Source organism: Dasypus novemcinctus, chromosome 3, assembly GCF_030445035.2.
Source record: "Dasypus novemcinctus isolate mDasNov1 chromosome 3, mDasNov1.1.hap2, whole genome shotgun sequence".
Lineage (NCBI taxonomy): Eukaryota > Metazoa > Chordata > Mammalia > Cingulata > Dasypodidae > Dasypus > Dasypus novemcinctus.
Genome location: NC_080675.1, coordinates 122,003,135 through 122,024,524, shown reverse-complemented (window position 1 = coordinate 122,024,524; position 21,390 = coordinate 122,003,135). Strand labels below are relative to the sequence as shown.

The window sequence follows — 21,390 nt, the reverse complement described above, 5'->3', positions numbered from 1 at the left end:
GAAATGAGGTGAATAGTACCACCCTTGTTGGCTTGTTGTAAGCATTGGCTGAGATAATAAATATAAAGCATATACACACTTTGCCTAAAACCAAGAGTTGCGGATCAAATCATGACCCCCACAAAAAGACATATTCAAGTCTTAACCTCTGGTCCTACAGGTATGAAACTACCTGTAAATAGGATCTTTGAATAGGTTATTAAAGTGAAGCCAAACAGAATGAGGTTTGACCTTAATCCATTATAGGCCAGAGGAGGAGACAAACTGTCATATGATAGATGCAGAGATGAGCCATCCCTAGAACACTATAGACTTTATAGAAGGTGTGGCCTGCTGATACCTTGATTTTGGACTTCTTGCTTCCAAATCTCCAAGACAATAAATTCCTGCTGTTTAAGCCAACCAATTCTGTGGTATTTGTCATAGCAGCCCTGGCAAACTAAGACACATAGTAAGCATTCCAGAAATTAACTAATCCACTAAAAAATTATATTATTGAGTGTCTACTATTGCCAGGCTCTATGCCACTTAATCATTGGGGATTAAGAATGAGAACAAAAACAAATGAAGTCCCTTTATTCACATGTTTTTCAGTCTGGTAGAGAGAGAGAGAGAGAGAGAGAGAGAGAGAGAGAGAGAGAGAGTAATCTCAAATAATTGTATTAGTAAATGTATGTAAACAAACTGAGATAAGTGCTCTGAAGAAAAAGAACAGAAACTCATGAAAGGATATAATGGGGATAGCTGATGAAACTTGAGCTAAGACTTGAAGGATAAGAAAGCATTAACCTGATGAAAATATAAGTGGAACAACAAGCTGACCAGAAAGCACATAATGGGTGAAGACCCCATGGCAAGAGTGAGGATGGAGAGGTAAAAGAACTTAAGAAGCCCATTGTAGAACATGTAGAGTGTGAGAATAGATGGATGAGGCTGGAAGTGAGGATGGGGTGAACCATGCAGGACCTTGTGGTTCATATCCAGAATTTTGATCTTTATCCTAAGAGCATTGAAAAGCCACTGTACAACACTTCCCGTGCCGCTGAGGACAACAGAAGCGGACAAAGAAACAAGATGCAGCAAATAGACACAGAGAACAGACAACCGGGGTGGGGGGGGGGATTAAATAAATAAATAAATAAATCTTTAAAAAAAAAGAAAAGCCACTGTACATATTGAAACAGATGTGTGTATGTCTTTGTACTAAATTTTGAAATATTCACTCTTGCCTATGGTGTTTGTAATGTTTGTAAATAGGGACAGCAGGTACTGGAAAGAGTGCATGACTGGGAATATACTGATAGGGTGGGGGCAGAATAGAGGCAGGGAGATCAAGTTAATAGTTTTTCACTGTAGTCCAATTGAGAGATGAAGTACTTGGGGTTAGGCTGAGAGTCATGCAGATGGAGAGAGGTAGAGAAATTTAGAAACTATTTAGAAAGTTAAATTGGCAAGATTTGATGATTAGATTTGAAGGTAAGAACAAAGAAGGTAGCAAATGTGATTCCTAGGTTTTCCCCAGCCTTCACAGCTGGATGGATGGTGGTGTCATTCATTGAGGTAAGGAAGCTGGAGGAATATCATGAACTGGATTTGGACAAGGGCAACTTGAGGGGCTTTAGAGAGCTCCAGATGGAGATGTCATATAGGCAAGTAAATCTATTGTTTAAATGGCACTTAGAGGAGTGAGCTGAGCTGGAGATATAATCTGGCCTATAGATGATAATTGAAGTTGTGGTCTTAGATGACATTGCCCAGGGACAGTGGGTTGAGTAAGAAGAGGAGATGGTCTATGCCTGAGTATTAAGGAAACCTAGTATTTAATGGCCTTGTGGAGGGGTGGAAGACAAGTACCATAGAAGACAGAAAGTCTTCTATGCCAAAGGGAAGAAAATCAGGAGGACATTGTAATAGAGACACTTAAGGGAACAGTGTGTTTTAAAAGTCGAAAGCTCCTGAGAGGTTAAGAAGGCATGAAAGATAATGATGATAGCACCAGATCTGTTTTGGTGGAGTGATTACTCAGAGATTAAATTGAGTGCTGAGTAGAAAATGGGGCTTTCAAGAATTTTTTCTGTGACAGGAAGAAGGTATATGTATCAACATCTGTGGATATATTAAAATAAGTGGCTTAAACCCCATGAAGAGGATAATTTTGTTAGTTTGTGTGTGTTTGCATGCCTAAGAAATGTACATTTTTACCATTAAAAAACTAGTCTGTCAATATTCCAGCCTTTTGCATTCACAAACTTTGTTTGCTCTTTGTGATCTCCTTCCTCAATGTCCATATGATTTTAATAAGTGATTCTGAGAAAGTGTGGGTGGTCTCCTTTACACAGCAAGTAGCTGAAATAGGACACTGGGGTACAATTTCCAACTCAAGAATGAATTTTTATGAGACCCCAAACTTTGTTTCAATTTGTCTTTGAAGCAAACAAAAGTCTTTTAAGGATGTGCCACCATGCCCTGACTTCTAAAATGACATACTGCTTTACATGATTAATAATCATGGGAAGTTGATGAGGAGAGGGAACTCCAGAGAAGTAATTTATAATTAAAGCCTAATTGCGTCTATCTAGTGTCTTCTCAGTTCACCAGAAATTTCCTTAGTCTTCTATTTTAAAATTCCCCTTTGTTAATCACCTAATATTCCACCTCCAAAGCAGTTAACAATATTTTAAGAATCCTTTGAACAAGGCACTTAGTAAACAGATCATGAGATAATATATTGTATTTACCTGAAATAAATCTAACACAAAATTAAAGACAATTCTTGCCCCTACAAAAAGTGTGTATTATATACTAGTATATACAATATGCAGTATACAATAAAGCTTTAAGTTACTTGTTGATGAATTCTGTTTTTGGAGTTATTCTAGTTTCTCCTTTAAGGAGAAACCTTAAACCTTTTTTGGGAAATAGACCCAAAATTTAATTTCTTATCATAACTTTCCATTTGGTCTCAGTGTTCTGAATTGTGTTTATTATGCCTTCTTTTTAACATTTCAAATTGTTCCTCACTTTTATTGACTCATTATCCTTAACTGCAAACTAGAAGATACCATTCTTATTTCCATGCACAGATTTTGGAAAAAAAGCATTTTTTAAATCTTTCAGCTATAAGTGCTGTCTAGATTTATCCTATTCAGAGGAGACCGATTATCCAGGGTTGTTGTTAAGCCACTAGATAAGAATAATAAACACATTAATAATAGTTCTTGGTCTTAAGAAAAATTAAGTTAAAAATTAAACATCTTCTTTTTGGCAGGTCCTGACACTAAACTAATGCAGAACAGTGGTAAGACTAAGTTTAAAAGGACAAGCATTGATAGATTGATGAATACTCTAGTACTCTGGGTAAGTTACTATAAGTAGGCAATATCACTAGTCATTGCCATTTTAATGTTCTTCTTATATTTTGCTGGAAATTCTTTTTGAAGCCTATGTTCTTCTTGAGGAGTTTGTATTTAGGGCTCAGTTGTCCTGCTCGCTACCTCCTATGGTACGGATGAAACATTGGTAGAGTTTCTGCCTCGTGAGAGGTAGGTTTAGGCCTTAGGGAAGACTTAATGGTCTTATACATTCTCCATATTTCAATGATTCATTTTTGAAAAGTAAAACATCGTTTGTAAGGTAATTTGGTCTTTTTGTCATTGTAATCTTTATTCAGATTCTCTCTACGTTGCTTATGGGCAGGGCCAGTTCACAGGGCCCTATACTCAGAAGGACCCCAAGCTTGCTTTAATGACCTGCTGCTACTGTCTTGAGATTCATAATAATTTTCATACAAGAGGCCCCACATTTTTATTTGCACTGGGCCCTGAATATTATGTAGCCGGTCCTGCTCAGCTTCCTGTGAGGTCCAAGTCAGTTTTTCCTCCTTCTTGAAGGCTTCTACACCTCCTTAGCCCATAGTTATCTCCTCTGAATTTTTTGAAATGATTTTACCCAGTTGTGAAAAAGTCAAGTACTCCTTGGTCAGTTGGTCTTGTGCTACCTCATACTGTTGATTTGATTATCTGACTCTTTCTTTAATATTGCTTTGCCTCCTTAAGTGAATGTTAAGTTTGAAGACAATGACTTTTGAAATGCCAGGACAATAACTTTGAAACGTGTCCCTCCACCCCATCACAAACTCCCAAACAATCACAAAGATTCGGAGCTCAGTATATATTTGCTTGACTGATATGTAACAGTTGGGCCCTCAATAAGATAGGGAGGAAATGAACATTTGATGGGCACAAAATGCTGGCCAGGCTTCATATTTTACTCTCAGTATTACTCTCACAGCTGGACTTTCCTCCAGCCACACCTTGGGACAGAGTCTGTGGGGCCAAGGGCCTGTTGTCCCCCTTCTAGAATTCTCTATTTAAATGGTCTAGAACCCACTTCTAGGGGATTGCATATCTATCTACCACAGAGCAAAATTACTGCTTGCAAAGCAGGAAGTATCCCTGATTTTCTTACTGGAAAATAGGATGACCTATTAAGGAGTTAGAAGCAGAGTTCATCCTTAAATTAGAGCATTTAATGTTAAGTATCACCAGTTTTAATGCTCTAAAATTAATTTGTAGTATCAGCCAATTGAAAGAAAAGAGGCCACACTGATGTAATAGAAGAATTAGTTGGATTTGGGGAATACTACTCTTGGTAACCTGGTTTTCTACTGTGGTTCAGATTTTTTCCAGGTTGTCTTCTTATGTGCCTATTTTGTCCAGGACAGAATAATTTAAAAAGAAAGCTGTTCTGAAACTTCTGAATATACTTTCTTGGGGGGAAAGGGAAATAGGAGTGAAATGCATGCCTGCTCTCTATCCCCAAAATACCTTGCTCAGCTCAGGGTTTACCATGTCCACTGGATTTGTGTCTTTGCTTTCCAAGGCTGGGATTTTCATCGTTCACACAGAACATTTTTGAAGGTGAAAGGGAACATTATAAATACAGCATGTAGACAATAGACTGGGGCTGTCCAGGGCAAATCAGGAATATGGGTCTTCTTTACTTAACCTACTTTTCAACCTGAACTGCTAAATGAGAATTAAACTAATTTTATTTTATTTTTGAGATTGTTTAAATATATGCACTTCTCATACCAATTGGGAATGTGAAGTTATTAGCTATGTGACCATGGAAAAGTTATGTAGTCTCTTTCTGCCTCTATTTTGTTTTGGTGTTAAAACTTAAAGTGTGGATAATAATTGTTTCTATCTCAGAGAATCAATGGGAAAATTAAATGAGAAAAAGTATGTAGAATTCCCATGTAAAAATGTTGAATTTTACTCCTGTGACTAAAAGTAAGTAAGAAGAGGTTTGGATAAACTTACTTTTCAAGCTATGATTTCTTAGAGTTAGAAGTGTAACTAGATCATATGATATAACTAATTTTGTTTCAAGTTAACCATAACCAGACTTTTATTCTCATTTCAGATTTTTGGGTTTCTGGTGTGCTTGGGAGTTATTCTTGCAATAGGAAATTCAATCTGGGAGCATCAGATTGGGAACCGATTCAGAACTTTCCTCTTCCGGAATGAAGAAGAGAAGAATTCTGTGCTTTCAGGATTTTTAACATTCTGGTCATATATTATTATTCTCAATACAGTTGTACCCATTTCATTATATGTGAGGTAAGATGAGGGTTTATACTTCGGTGAAACCATTTTGTCAAAAAAAAAAACCCTTTATTTCATTTAATTGTTTTGTTTTAAAATTCAAACAGTGAGGTAGATGTGTGGCTCTAACTCCTCGTGATCTGCTACATCTGTTACAAATGAGGCAACTAAGCTGTTTAATCTAACTTTTATGCTTTTAAATGACGGTGGATATATTTTATTTTCTTCTTGATTTGATTTGGTTTGTTAGAAATGTTTTCCTTTGCAATACATGGATTTCAATATAATCTCATGCAACCTGATCTTTTAGAATTGGGTTGATGATGGATATGAAATGGAAGGCCATCTGGAGACATCTATTGAGATGGTATTCCCCACCACAAGGTCCTAGATCCTTGGATTTAAGTCCTGCTTCTTGCAGGACTTACTAGCTCCATAACCAGGAGCAAGTGACTTTATCTCCCAGAACTTCAGTTTCCTCATTTTTAAAATGGAGATAATAATTGTTCTACTTCAAGGATTATAAGGGGAATAAATAATACATGTAAAACTCTTAGAAGATGGCCTGCACATTGTAAGAACTGAAGGAGCATTAATTTTTCTATCATTAGTACCTATAAACGAATATGTGAAGGAGTTGAAATATATTAATAGTTGGTGGTACCTGTCCACTGTTAAATAAGCAGAAGCATGAATCATAAATCCCACTATACCTTGACCTGTCATTTCTAGATTTGGTCTAACAAACTGGAGCTAAAATAGTCTCTGACTCTGTCCAATTGTTACACACACACATATACATATGTATATATGTATTCATATGTGTACTTATATATATGAATGTGTATATGTATTGTATTTATTTGTATAAATACACACATATTTAATAATGGCTTAGAAGGTAGTCCTAGACTTTGTGTCTGAGACGTTCTTGAGTATAGAGAAAGCTCCCACCTAATCTTACCAAAACTGAGCCATATAGTCCCAAAGACCCTGGAACCAAGATGGGACTTGGTTGTTTAATATTCTTCATCATCAGTATTTTAACAATACACAAAATTACCAGCACTGAATTCCCACTAATTTTTAAGAGCTTCTTTTTCTCTGTTTTCAAAATCCTAGCTGTGATGAAGCAAGAGAAATTTAAAGCACACAATCCACCCTTGTTCTGCATAGTGGTCAGGAAACTGAAATGTCAAGTTGTGGGAAATTGACTTAACGTAGTGGCATGCGGCCACAACACCACAAATTGCTTTGGGCCCTCTGGAGCTGTGGTCAGAGCTCTAGTTAAATTGTATCCTTTTGGCTCATCTTTGATTCTGAGGACCTCTCATGCTTGTATCCAATTAGAAAGTCTGTAGTAAATCGAGCTCTTTGCCAGCAGAGCTATGGTCAGCTTTTATAGCTTTCCTTTTATGTCCTAAATGAATAATAAATGCACCTAGAGCCTTGCCATCTGCACATGTGCAGTTTCATGAGTTCTCAAGCAGGAAGTATATTCTGTATGCACTCTTTCTTTGAAGTGCATTGCCGGTTTTTATTTAGTGATTCGAAAGACTGATTTTTTAGAAGCTGAGGCTAGATTTCCAGGTTAGCATTCCTTCTCCCTCTGAGGTGTCTCTTGGAGTGGTTGAAAGAAAATTGTGTTGGAATAGTCCAAACCCAGGTTCTGGTCTTGGCACTGACATTAATAACTGCGTAACCTTGGAGAAAGCAGTTGGCCTCTATGGGTCTTAGTTTGCTTGTCAAATGAGTACTTTTCTGTAAAATCAGGGCATTAAAATAATTTACTTTTAAGTCCCTTTCTGCCGCATATAATACCTCTTTAACTTTAGATGGCATTCTACATTTTATATAAAATAATTTCATGTACTTCATCTCATTTATGTCTTGCAAAAACCTTATGAGATAGTTATTGTTGACCTTATTTCACAAGTGAGGAAACTGAGGCCAAGATAGTTTAGATGATTCTGTTCCTCAGGATCATGGAGCAAGCAAAGGGCAGAACCAAGATCCAAACTCAGGTTTTCTGACCTTTGGCACAGTGTTTTCCCTCTATAGCTAAGCTGTGTATAATTATTTAGTGAAGGTGTCAAGAAAAAAAATAAAGGCTAAAGTTCTGTATTTGTTAGTAAGTCACAGTATTGAGGAAGCTGAATCACCAAATTTATCTTACCAAATAAGTGTAATATTGTCTCTCACCCAATGAGAACAGTAGCTGTGATCTCAACTTGAAGGAAAAAACATTCCAAAGAATTTCAGTCCCAAAAACTGAGACAGATAAACTCCCAGGTATTTCAAACTCAGAGGGTTGAAGGCTGACTACAAAAACTTCAAATAGGCTTTTTCATAGCTATGAAGAATAAATTAGTGCCATATATCATTTGAGGACAAAGTCCAGAATTTTGTGTTGAAGGTCAACAATTCCAGGTGAGCAAACGATGTTTATTTTGGCAGGATACTTCTGTGCTGTTGATTTGTTAGTCCAAAGTGTTAAAAACTTCCCAGATAAAGGTCTTTTACAGGTGCTCTTAAGAAACACAGCCATTGTACTCCCAAGGATTATTAATAGGTTTTGAGTGTTTTTTTCCCCAATGCAATAGGAGTTTTTCTTGTTGTTTTGTTACATAGTGAGTGGAATCTGCTCTTTGAGCACTCAGGCAGAAAACCCTAAGCGACTTGATTATGCTAACTCTGAACGTTTGTCTTCTTTTCTCTGCTATTATAAAACAAAAGATTGAATGTTCCATTGTGACTTTCCTAAATCTTCTTTTCCCAAACAGAAAGGATATCCTTCCTCTCTACATACTACTTTAAGCTGTAAGAATCCAAGTGAATTTAAATACTGCCATTGGCTAGTTCTGCAATAGGGTCACCTTCTTTTCCATTCATTTTGCTTAAGTTTTCATGAAGCTCCTATACTTTCAAATAAATGAAAGCTTTTGGTGATTTGCACAGTTCCTGCATAAAATCATTTTAAGGCCAATTTTGAACAGACTTTTCCAGATGCCTGGATTCCTATTGCAGCTCTACAACTAATTAGCTGTGTGACCTTGTATTAGTTACTTAACCTCTCTTGGTCTTAATGTCTTTATTGGTGAAATTCTGGCCTAGAGGATAGGGATTTACTCAGCCTCGCCCACTGTATAAATTCTGATGCTTTCTGAGTGACTGGAATAAGGAAGACAAAAACGAATCAGACCAGGTATGAAGGAACTTGCATTGAAGTAGGGGGAATACAGAAAAGTAAACCATAACATGAAAGTTTGTGTACCCATGCAGAGTGTGATTTATTTATCTTTATATCATAATAGAGAATGAACTGGCAATATATCACTTTTTAGAAGAAAAGGTACATGGCATAAAAAGAAGTATAGAATTTAAAAGCCAGTGAGGATGTGGGTGTCATCTAGTCCATCTGTCCCAGTTATATAAGAAAAATTTCTATTAAGGTCAGATATAAGCTATGGGTTCCTGCTATTGTCATTACTATTTTGTACTGTTCTGTATGTCCTTGTTAATATACTAAGACATGAAACTGAAATGTCAGTGAACAAAATAAGACGTTAAACTGATACTGAAATAAACCTATTAGAAAGGAAGAAATATTTATTATTATAGACAATGTGAATATAAAACTAGAAAATCTCAAAGAGCAATCTGTAAACCTCTATTATTAATATTAATAAAAGTTTTCAGTTGTGTCTGGTTATATGAACAATATACATATAAAAGCTTTCTTCTAGGTGAACAGAATTTTAAGAAATGATCTCATTAATAAAAAGATATGATATTCGGGAAGCTATGGTTTATATCTATGTGGAAAACAAAGCAAAACAAAGAAACAAAAAAAAAAACCTCTGAAAGTCTTCACTGACTGAGGTACTTTTAGAATTAATGCAAAGATTATCCTTCTCTTTGAACTAGTATTTAAGTATGATAAAATAACAGTTCTTTTCATATTACTTAAGGCCTAATCAAATCAATAGACCTAATCAAAATCAAATCCCAAGTAGATTTTATGAGAAAACTCATACATTGATTCTAAAGTGTATTGAAAGGACAAACAAGTAGAAGTGGACTTGGCTCAATGGATAGGGTGTCCGCCTACCACGTGGAAAGTCCGCGGTTCAAACCCCGGGTTTCCTTGACCCATGTGGAGCTGGCCCACGTGCAGTGCTGATCCACGCAAGGAGTACCCTGCCACACAGGGGAGTCTCCCGTGTAGGGAAGCCCCACGTGCAAGGAGTGCGCCCCATAAGGAGAGCAGCCCAGCATGAAAAAAGTGCAGCCTACCCAAGAATGGCACCTCACACACAGAGAACTGACACAACAAGATGGTGCAACAAAAAGAAACACAGATTCCTGGTGCCACTGATAAGGATAGAAGTGATCATAGAAGAACACACAGTGAATGAACACAGAGAGCAGACAACAAGGAGGGACTGGGGACAGGGAGTGGGAGGGCAGGGGAGAGAAATAAAAAAAAAGAAAGGACAAACAAGTAACAGTTAAGACATTTTTGAAAAAGAAGATAATAAAGATGCTGTGCATAGGAAAGGCATATCTAAGTAAAACTTGCAAAACAGGAAATATAAAGGATTGCTATTTAAATATGACTGATAAAAAATAGAAAACATCTAAATGTCAAAAATACTGGAAACAAAATTAAAAGGTATGTGATAAATTGGGGACAGCATGGTTTTTTGACAGTCAATGGCCATATACACATACACACACACGCAATTCTTAAAAAGCAGTAAGAAATACACCATCTCCTCAATAGGCAGAAAATACAATTAAATAATTCCAAGAAAAAATATAACTGGCCAATAAAATTTGAAAAAAATGTACTACTCACTGATTGAAAAAAGAAATTGAAATTAAAACAGTAATGAGCTGCCATTTGAATTGACAAATAGTAAAACTTAATTCTCTATAATATGATCATACAAGCTTAAAATATCATAACCTTTCTGGAAAACAATTTGGCATTATATATTAAAAAAACACTGAAAAAATTCATACCTAGGGCCACAGAAATTCCACTTCTAGAGTTGGGAAGTCATAAATCATCACGAGAACATGAGACAGTGCTTGTTTTCTGGTAAATGGGCAGAATATGTAACATCTCAACCCTGTTTTCACTCAAAATCTATTAAGGTTTGATTAGCATGTCATAGAAAGAATATTCTCTACCTCTTTAGGTAAAGTGGAGCCACACCAGACAATGCATTGGAAAGAAGTTCCTGAACTATGGATATCTACGGCTCAGACCTCTGACAAACATCTTTAATAATAGTTTCCCCTGTAGGAATAGGAGGAGATGCAAATCAATATGCTGCACAAGAAATTTTCACTGGGCCTGTTTGATGAAGTTGAGAAGGGTAGAACATTCCCTAGAGCTTTGTGTTAACATAGCCTATTGTTTTTATGGTGCGGCAAGGCAATGGCTCAGAAAGGTTTATTAACAGACTCTACGGAGATGTTTCTGAAGATCATTAGGACGTCGGGGCAGAGCACCCATGTTTTCTTTTACACCCTGAAGACTTTGGCAGAATTCTTAATTTGGCAAAGTTTGTGTATGTTCTGAAATTGATGGAACATTTCTTCTTTTCCCCCCATTTTAATGGTGAAAGTGTGGAAGTCATTCGTCTGGGACACAGTTATTTTATAAACTGGGATCGTAAGATGTATTACTCTGGGAAAGCAATACCTGCTGAAGTTCGAACAACGACACTCAATGAGGAACTGGGCCAGATTGAATACATTTTCTCTGACAAAACAGGAACCCTGACGCAAAACATAATGACTTTTAAAAAATGTTCCATTAATGGAAGGATCTATGGTAAGGGCAACAGTTCTTTTTTCTTAACAATATTAACCAGCCTTAAAAAAAGATATTGCTTTATGGAAGGCAACAGTTTTCTTCATTAAAAAAATGAAACCTAGCCTTTTTATTACTATGGATACCACCAGATCTAACATAGTGCTAGATATATAAGAAACAGTAAGTATTGTTAAATGAATGTTGAATAATTTAGATGGAACTTTGGATTTATTACAATTCATGCATAATGAAAGGGGTTAGGTGTGGTACTACATTTTACAGGGCTACCTGAATGGCCAAACTATATCAATAACCAGTTCCTATTTGTAGGCTTTTGTCAGGACACATGCTCTGATTTAGGCTTTCAAGCACTATATATATCCTTGTCACCTTCATTTTGCAATAGAGGTTCTGAGAACCTCTCCCCATGTCACTTTGCCACTGTACTAGACTCTGAGTGGACTGTTTCTCTCCACTGAAATGCCAGGAAATTAAGGAAATCCAATAAAGAGAGGGAAACTTCCTTTTGTCTCCTGAAGGGGAACTTCACATTGGTACATATTTTAAAGCAATAATTGACCCTGGACGAAGCTAAGATATTCAAGAAGTTGCTATTTACACTCTGCTGACCTCCACCTGCTACCCCGACCCCCATAATCTAGGGTCACATGGTTTCCTCAACTCTCCCCCACCACCAGCTACTTTTGCCTTCTCTGGTAGCATTTTTCAACATGGATTTCCACAAGCCCTCAGTTAAATTGTACATTTCTTATACCAACCTTGTAATGACTGGCAAACACTTTTCTTCAAGTAAACATTTCCTTTTTTTTTTTTTTTTTACATTTTCAAAAGCTTTCTAAAAATACTGCCAATGAATGATTTAAATGGGAACATTTCAATCAGAGTATTGGCGATATTTTGAATGTGGGCATTTTTTTTTTCTGATGGTACAAATTGATCCAATATCACTTTGAGGAAGTGATCCTAAGGGAATAATCAGACATGTGAGCCAAGATTTATTTACAGAGATGTTTATCACAAGGCTATTTTTAGAGATGGCCCCTGACTTTAACAAAGATCCAAGATCTTTGCAAAATTCCAAATTTACAAACCCATGATAGCTTGTAATTTTCCTCATAACATGAAGGACAGAGAGTTAATTAACCCCTTTAGATCCTTAATTTGTTAAATAAGGATGTAAGTATTTTTTTTTAATGGTTCATTCATATGGCTCTTTTTTTAATTTTAATTTTTTCAAAGATACTTAAATTACATAAAAATATAGGTATTCCCATATGCCCCGCTCCCTACCCCTCCCTCATTTTCCCCCATTAACAACATCCTTTATTAGTGTGGTATATTTGTTACAATTGGTGAAGACATTTTGGAGCATTGCCACTTAGTGTGTATTATAGATAGATTACATATAGTTTATACTCTCTCCTGCACATTTTTCTAAGTTATAGCAAGATATATAATGGCCTGTATCTGTCATTGCAATGTCATTCAGGACAATTCCCATATCTCGAAAATGCCCCCAAATTACACCTATTTTTTCCCTCTCCCTTCCTTCTAAACCTCCAGTAGCCACTGCCTTCACGTCAATGGTATAAGTTCTCCTATGGCTAGAATAGCATAAGTCTATAGTAGAATAACAGAAAGTCTACACTAGTCCATTGTTCATTCCCCAATCCTGAGGATTCTGGGATAGTGATGCCCACTTCACCTCTAATTGAGAGGGGAGCAAGTCATCACAGAATGTTTTAGAATCACCTTTCTTGTTTTCATATGGTTTTGTTTATATATAAATCTGGGCTTTGAAAAAATTTGGCATTGTCTAAATCTTCTATTTTATGGCTCAGAGCTATCACTTCTTAGACTTTAATTTCTCTTTATTTCCATTATCAGCACTAAAATTGGACTTTCTTTGGGGAAGACTGTTTTACACAAAGACACAGAGTTTGCTAGCATTTTACTGCATACGAGGTAATGAGTATAAAATAACCACGGTGAATTTGAGATTTAAATTTCATGTGGTTGGCCCAGGAGCTTCGCCCACATAGCAGCTGGACAGTGTTACAGATTGAAATCGGTGCCCCAGAAAAACAAATGACTATTTGTCAAATGCTTTTGTGATTATAACATTGAGTAATAAAAAGAGAGACTTGATTTTAAAAAATCTCCTGTACAGACTTTTTAGTTTTTCCTTAGTTATATCACTTTAAACTCTCTGTTCTTCAGTTTCTCATCCATAAATGAGGAATGAAAAATCTTTCTCTTACAAGTTTGTTATAGAGATTAGTGATAATGTAAGTGTCTGGCACATAATTCATGCCTGAACTTTTGTAATTATTACAAGAGGAATAATTCTGGCAAATTTTATAAAATCTCTTTAAGTGCCAAGCAAAAACTTAAAGAAAAACAAAAACACTTTAATGTCCCAGAATAGGGATAGGTTAAAATAAATTGTACTACATCTATTGTCATGGGTATTATGTAACCATTCAAAATGACATTCACAAAGAACTTTTAAATGTCAGGGGAAATCCCCACACTATCAATGGTTAAAAAAAAGCAAAAACCAGAAATGTATGGACCGTATGATCAGTATATATGCACACACACAAACACACACACAATTTTTTAGGGGAAAAAAATCCTACAAAATAAAAAGATGGTGCTGGCTATCTCTGGGTAGTGGGATTATTAGTGATTTTTATTTTCTACTGTAAATGTCCTATATATTCCAAAATTTCTATAATAAACACATATCAGTTTTGGACTCAGAGAAAAATCATTTTATGATTTCTGGCACATAAGTGGCCATGCTCTCTGCCTGCAGGTTGCACTGACCTTGTGTAATATAATGTTGATATCACTCAGATGTAGCTGGCCTAAACCAAGATAGACAAAGACATACTCACCAGGTTCCAGCAATGACTAAACTCATGAATCGATCTCTCCCGGATATCATTTTGGATTTCTCAACAGTGGGGATAATATAAAGACACAAATTTGCCTCTTGCAAATATCATAGATAATATCAGAACAGAATGAAAAAATGTACAATTGAGAGCTTCCTACTTGTTTAATGCCTATTGCACTGTAGCTCTATTTTGGGCAAAACATGAGTATCTCTGCATTAATTGGCATGTCTAATGTTATAGTTTGAAAATATTCCTAAAAAGTCAACATTTGAACTCATAATGCCATCTAGGAATGATGTATTCCTTAAAACTAATTGTCAAAATTGAGTTTAATTTCCTTTACTTAAAAAAATTCGTGGCAATACCTATATAACTAAAATTTGCACTTGCAACCATTTTTAAGTGTAATTCACTGGCACTACTTACTATCATAATACCATTTGAACCATACATTATAGAACTTTTTCATGACCCCAAATAGAAACTCTGTACCCATTAAACCGTAACTTCCCATTTCCCCCTCCCCCTGGTCTGTGGTAACTTCTAATCTACTTTCTATCTTTATGAGTTTGCTTATTATAGATATATAAGTGGAATCATATGATATTTGTCCTCTTATGTATTTTCATTTACTTCTTTTTTTGGAGGTTCTGGGCATTGAACCCAGTACCTTGTATGTGGGAAGCAGGTGCTCAAACCACTGCACTACATCTGCTCCCTATCATTATTTTTAAAACTCAATTTTTGTTTTGGCAGGTGAAGTACATGATGACCTGGGTCAGAACACAGAAATGATTAAGGTATGGAGATGATCAAATTTCATTCTTAGTTTGCTTTTTAAAATAATGAATTCCTAGAGACCTGAGTTCTTCTGTGACAAGATGAGAGATAGTTAATGTATAGCATAAAAAAATGGATTCGTGTTCATAATTTCTGTTCAACCATGCCCCCCCAACCACAGAGTTCCCTCTGCTTTAAAGATTATTTTAGAGATATGCATATGCAAACATAAATTTGCCCTGTTTTTACATAGGTGATAGCCTACTATACATGTATTTTTCACCTTTCTTTTTTCTCTCGGCAGTGTATCTTGGAGCTCTTTTATCATTAGGTCTAAATAGTATTCTATTTTATAGATATTTCATGATTTCGGTAAGGATACATGAATGACAGACATGCAGGATGTTTCCAATATTTTACCAGTAAAGATACTGCAGCAAAAATAACTGTGTGCATATGTCATTTCACTTGTTAGAGAACATAGGATTCATTTCTAGAAATTGAATTGCTAAAACATTTGTGATTTAATAGATATTAACAAATTTCCCTCTTTAGGAGTTACACCAATATATTCTGCCCCAAACAATGTGTAAGAATTCCTGATATTTTACCAGTGTTTGATCTTTGACAATGTTACATGAAAAGTGGTATAGCAATATGATTTTAATTTGCATTTCTCTTACTATGAGTGAGGTTAAACAGCTTTTCACATGTTTAAGAACTCATGGTATTTTCTTTACTGTGGGTTTGGGTTCACAATTTTTTATCCATTTTAAAAATTATATTATTGAATTAAATCAATTTGTAAATACTCTTTATATATTAGTGAAAATAGCTCTTTATGAAATAAGTTGCAAGTATTTTTTTCCAAAAATTATGGTAGTTTTTGCCATACAAAATATATTTTTTTCAATGTAGTGGAGTTTATCGCTTTTTTCTTACATCATTTCTTAGTTTCGGGTCTTTTCTATAAAGGACACCCTATTATAGATTTAATATTTATATTCAAATCTTAGATCAATTTGGATTTTATCCCTTTATAGGATGTAAAGTGTGAATCCAACTTCATTTTTCTCCTATTGCCCCAACCCTATTTTTAAAAAAGTTCATTTTCTTTTTCATAGATTTGAGAATCTACCTTTATAATTTACTAAATTCTTATGTGTAGTTGGGTTTGTTACTTACATTTCAATTGGTTCCTTTGATTTCTTTTTCTGTGTGTGGTAGTGCCATGGTGTGTATTAATTATTGAAACTTTAACATCCAGTAGGACTAGCTGCCCCTCAAAGTTCTTCTTTTCTAGATTTTTCTAAACTTTTTTTGCTGATTTATTTTTCTTGGAAATTTTAGAATCATATTGCCTTTAGTATTTTTCTTGGGATTTTGTTTAAATTATTAATTTAGGAAGCATTAGCATCCTTACAATGTTGAAGCTTCTTGTTCAAGAACATGGCATGTATTTCAAGTTACTTAGGCCTTATTTTTTTTTTTTTACCACAAAAGCATTTTAAGGTTTTCTTCATAAATATCTTGCACATTTTTTATTAATTTTATTCCTAGGTATACTATTTATCTTTTTTTAATTATTTCTAACTTTTTATTATGCCTCTTGATATGAAAGCAATTAATTTGTGTTTATTTTCTTTTTTCTTCAAGATTTTTTTTTAAATTTATATCTCTCCCCTTCTCCCTGCCCCATTGTCTGTTCTGTGTCTATTTGCTGTGTGTTCTTCTGTGTCCACTTCTATTCTTGTCAGTGGCACTGGGAATCTGTATCTCTTTTTGTTGCATCATCTTGCTGTGTCAGCTCTCCGTATGTGCGGCGCCACTCCTGGGCAGGCTGTGCTTTTTTCGCATGGGGTGGCTCTCCTTATGGGATGCACTCCTTGCACATGGGGCTTCCCTGTGCAGGGGACACCTCTGCAACGCATGGCACTTCTTGCGTGCATCAGCACTGCACGTGGGCCAGCTCACCACACAGATCAGGAGGCCCTGGGTTTGAACCCTGAACCTCCCATATAGTAGGCGGATGCTCCATCAGTTAGCCAAATCCACTTCCCTATTAATTTTCTACACTATAGTCTTACTATATTATCTCTTTATTTATGTATTTTTTAGTGATTTTTTTCTAGGTTTTCCAAGTCTGCACCCATATCGCTTGTAAATAGAAACAATTCTACCTCCACCAATTGCAGCATTTTACTTTTAATTTCTTTTTCCCATCTAATTACATTGGCAAGTACCTCCAGAATAACATAAAATTATATGGTCCTTATAGGCATGCTTGAACCTGACATTAATGCTTATACTTCTAGTATTGTCTCGCTAAATGTTATGAAGTCTTTGGTTTGGAATAGATACATTTTTGAAGTATCCATCTATTTCTATTAGATTAAGTGATTTATTTATTTTTTTGTCTTTTAGTCCAGGTTGGGTACTGAATTTAGTCAAATACCTTTTGTCACCTATAAGAGTAATAGAATGTTTTTTTCCTTCTGTGTATATTTTAATATGATGAATCACATTAGCTAATGCAATATCATTCATGTCTTCCTAGATTAAGGGTTTGTTTATCATGCTAAATCATGATTTTAATGTCCCATTAGATTCTGTTTACTAATGCTTTAATTAGATATGTACAGTGATATTTATAAGTTACCTTAGTCTACAATGTTCTTTATTGGAGGTAGTGCTTGTTTTGCTACCAATATTATACTTTCTTTAGAAATAAAATAAAGCAGTTTTTCTTTTTTTCACATTCTATGGGACAGTTTAAATGACATCATTATGATCTATGCTTTAAAATTTTCAAAGAATTCCCCTGAAAATCATGTGGACTTGGTGTTTTTCTGGCAACTAACTCTTTGATAACAATGTTTCTTTACTTTTCTATATGTTTAGAATTTCTATTTCTTCTGGAATGGCTTGGAAAAGTATAGTTCCAAGAAACTTCTCCAATTCATCCAAATTTTCAGATTTGTGGCCAAGAGTTGAGCAAAGAATTCTCTTATGATTCTTTTAATTTTGTCTTAATCTGTGATTATTTCTCTTTATCATATTATATTGTGTTTTTTTTATGTTGTGATTAGGTTAGCAGACAGTTAAGTTACACCTTTCAGCCATGAAGAGGACAGCTTTTGGATTTATTTATTGTTTATATATTTTTGTGTGTGTTTCAATGTGCAAGATATGAATTTATATTTATTAATGCTTTCTTTCTGCACTCCTTAAATTGTTTTTGTTCTTTTCCTAACTTGGAGGCTTAATTCATTTATTTTCATTTTTTCCTGTTTTTATGCAACTATTTCAGGATATTAATTTTCCTTTGACTATTGCTTTAGTTTTATTATATAGATTTGGCATACAGTCTGTTAAAGCAGTTTTATTTTTACATATTGTCATATTAGATTTGAATATCTACTTTGAACCATGAGATTTTTGGGAACAGTTTAAAAATTTCCAGGTGGTGGGAGCTTTTTCCCCTAACTTTATTGTATTTTTAAGAAAAGAATTTATTTCTATTATTTCTGATTTTTGGAATTTATTGGCATTTTCTTTGTTGTTTAATATATGATCAATTATTGTCAATGTTCCAAAACCCCTAAAATTAAGGCATATGCATTCTCTGATTTCAAAGTGTAGAACTAGCTATATATTATTTAGTTCTACTGTATTAATTATACTATTTAGGTCTTTTATGTCATTACTCATTTTTTGCCTGTATTATCTATTTAGATGGAAGAGGTTAATTAAAGTGTTCTGATAATCTCTCTCTCTAGCTTCTTTACATCATGTAATCTTTGTTTTATGAATATTCATGCTATTTTTTTGGTGCATTGATTTTCATAGTGATTAAATTTTCATTATGAATTACACAATTTAGCATAAAAGTATCCTTCTTTCACTTGTTTAATTCTCCTCAGTCTGAGTTCAACCTTATTTGATATTAATATTGGAATTCCTGCTTTCTTTTCATTTGCATTTGCTCCCCTTTCTTTTCAATGTTCTTGAATTACTTTTTTTTGTTTTTTTAGGAGGTCCCAGGGATTGAACCCAGGACCTCATACATGAAGTGGGCACTCAACCACTGAACTATATCTGCAGCTTTATGAATTACTTTTGTTAAGTGTGTCTCTTGTGTACAGTCTGGGGTAGATTTCTCTTTGAATGCCAATCTTTTAATAAGTGAATTTGGCCCACTAACATTGGGGCTATTATTGTCTTGGTTCTGTTACACTATTTTAGGTTACAGCTTTTGTCTTTAATATTTTAAATAATTTCCCAAATGGACTATTTCAGTTACTCTGTGTGTATGTTTGTGTGTGCATTTCTTGTGATACTTTAGAAGTTTTTTTCCTAGTGAATGCTTTCAAGAGTTTATACAATACTCTTAATATCTTTTTCTTAAGGCAGTGTCTATCAATTTCCTACTATAAAAATGATGACATTTATTATATTTCCCCTTATTTCCCCCATATATCTCTAATATTTTTCTTAATGTGTGCTTCTATAATCTTAAATATATAGAGATCATATAATAGTTGATTAGAAGCTTTATATGGTATCATTGACCTTCAAATATGAAAATGAGGAAATCAGCATTTTCCGGTGTTTGTTAGCTATGTCATTTCTACAGTCAAGGTATATAATATTTGTATTTTGTTTTGTCCAAATACCTCTATTTGTTTCAGATTTAGTCTTTAAGTTAAAGAAATTTGGGGCTCACCACTAGACACTTTCTCATGGTTTTTCCAATTAGTTCTCCTTTTTTTCCTTCTTTATTTTTTTAAAATGTTACATTAAAAAAAAAAATGAGGTCCCCATATACCCTCTAACCCCCTCACCCTACTCCTCCCATGTCAACAACCTTTCATCATCATGGCACATTCATTGCATTTGGTGCATACATTTTGGAGCACTGCTGTGCCACATGGATAGTGGTTTACATTGTAGTTTATACTCTCCCCCAGTCCACCCAGTGGGCCATGGGAGGACATACAATGTCCAGCATCTGTCCCTGCAGTACCACCCAGGACAACTCCAAGTCCTGAAATGCCCCCACATCATATCTCTTCTTCCTTCTCCCTACCCTCAGCAGCTACTGTGGCCACTTTCTCCACATCAGTGCTACAATCTTTTCCATTACTAATCACAATAGTTCCATAGTAGAATATCAGTAAGTCCACTATAATCCATTCTCTATTCCTCCATCCTGTGGACCCTGGGATGGTTATGTCCACTCCCCTCTATATCAAGAGGGGGTTTAGATTCCACATGGATGATGGATGCAATTCTCCTGCTTGCAGTTGTTGACACTCTTGGCTCTCTGGTGTGGTGGTTGACCTTCTTCACCTCCCTGTTAACTGGCCAGGGTAGGTCCAATAAACCAGACAGCAGGAGTTGCAAGTCTACTGAGGCTCAGGGTCTGGCTGTCACATGGACAGTCCAGAGATTCAGGTCTCCTGAATATACACCAACCCCAGCACCAACCACAGGTCTGGTAAAAGTAACAGAAGAGGCATGTGTAGAAAGGTCATAATGGAGTCCAACTCCATCCCACTCAGGAACACAAACTCCAAAGTAGGGCCAACTGACATGGCACTGAACTCCAGAGCCATCTGCCATGACCGTAGAACCTGTGGGTCTCTGTAGCCCTCAGGAGAACCAGTACCTGGGCTTCTATCTACTTTGGCTGTCTCTGAGACCTTACTGAGGTGTGCTTAAGCATTACCCTTCTGGTGACCTCCTAACTTTTTTTGGAGATTCAAAGCCATATACACTCATTTATCCTTTCCATTTCCCCCTTTTATCCAAAGTCATAAGCATTTTTTAATACCTGATATTACATGTAGGCCAAGATATTCTGCTAGTTTGAGTTGACCCTTTTATTCAAGGTCTTTTTTCTAGTTACATCATCAGCTGGTGCTTGGTAGTAATCCCTCAGCACCAGGGAGGTTCATCCCTGGGAGTCATGTCCCACACTGGGGGTGGAGATAATGCATTTACATGCTGAGTTTGGCTTCGAGACTGGCCACATTTGAGCAGCATGAAGGCTCTCAGGACTCTTAGGCACCCTACAGCTCTAGGCCTAGTTCATATTTCAGGTACACAGGCTCATAATCCTAGTCATCAGTATCAAGGACTCATTGTTGGACCATCTGTCTTTATTGATCTTTGCCATTGCACTTGGGGGATTGTTGCTTTTCCATTAGGGAAAATGATAGAGTTCCCCTGGCTAGGAACT

The 21,390-nt window shown here is 35.6% G+C and overlaps 1 protein-coding gene across 1 annotated transcript in view; it reads left to right on the top strand.

Moving 5' to 3' along the window:
• ATP8B4 (ATPase phospholipid transporting 8B4 (putative)) overlaps window positions 1-21,390 on the top strand; it is a 292,064-nt gene that overhangs the window by 187,856 nt on the left and 82,818 nt on the right. The window contains exons 11-14 of the mRNA XM_058294177.2: window positions 3,269-3,357; window positions 5,428-5,624; window positions 11,249-11,457; window positions 15,123-15,166. Coding sequence (XP_058150160.1) covers window positions 3,269-3,357; window positions 5,428-5,624; window positions 11,249-11,457; window positions 15,123-15,166 — 539 coding nt within the window. The remainder of the gene's footprint in view (window positions 1-3,268; window positions 3,358-5,427; window positions 5,625-11,248; window positions 11,458-15,122; window positions 15,167-21,390) is intronic.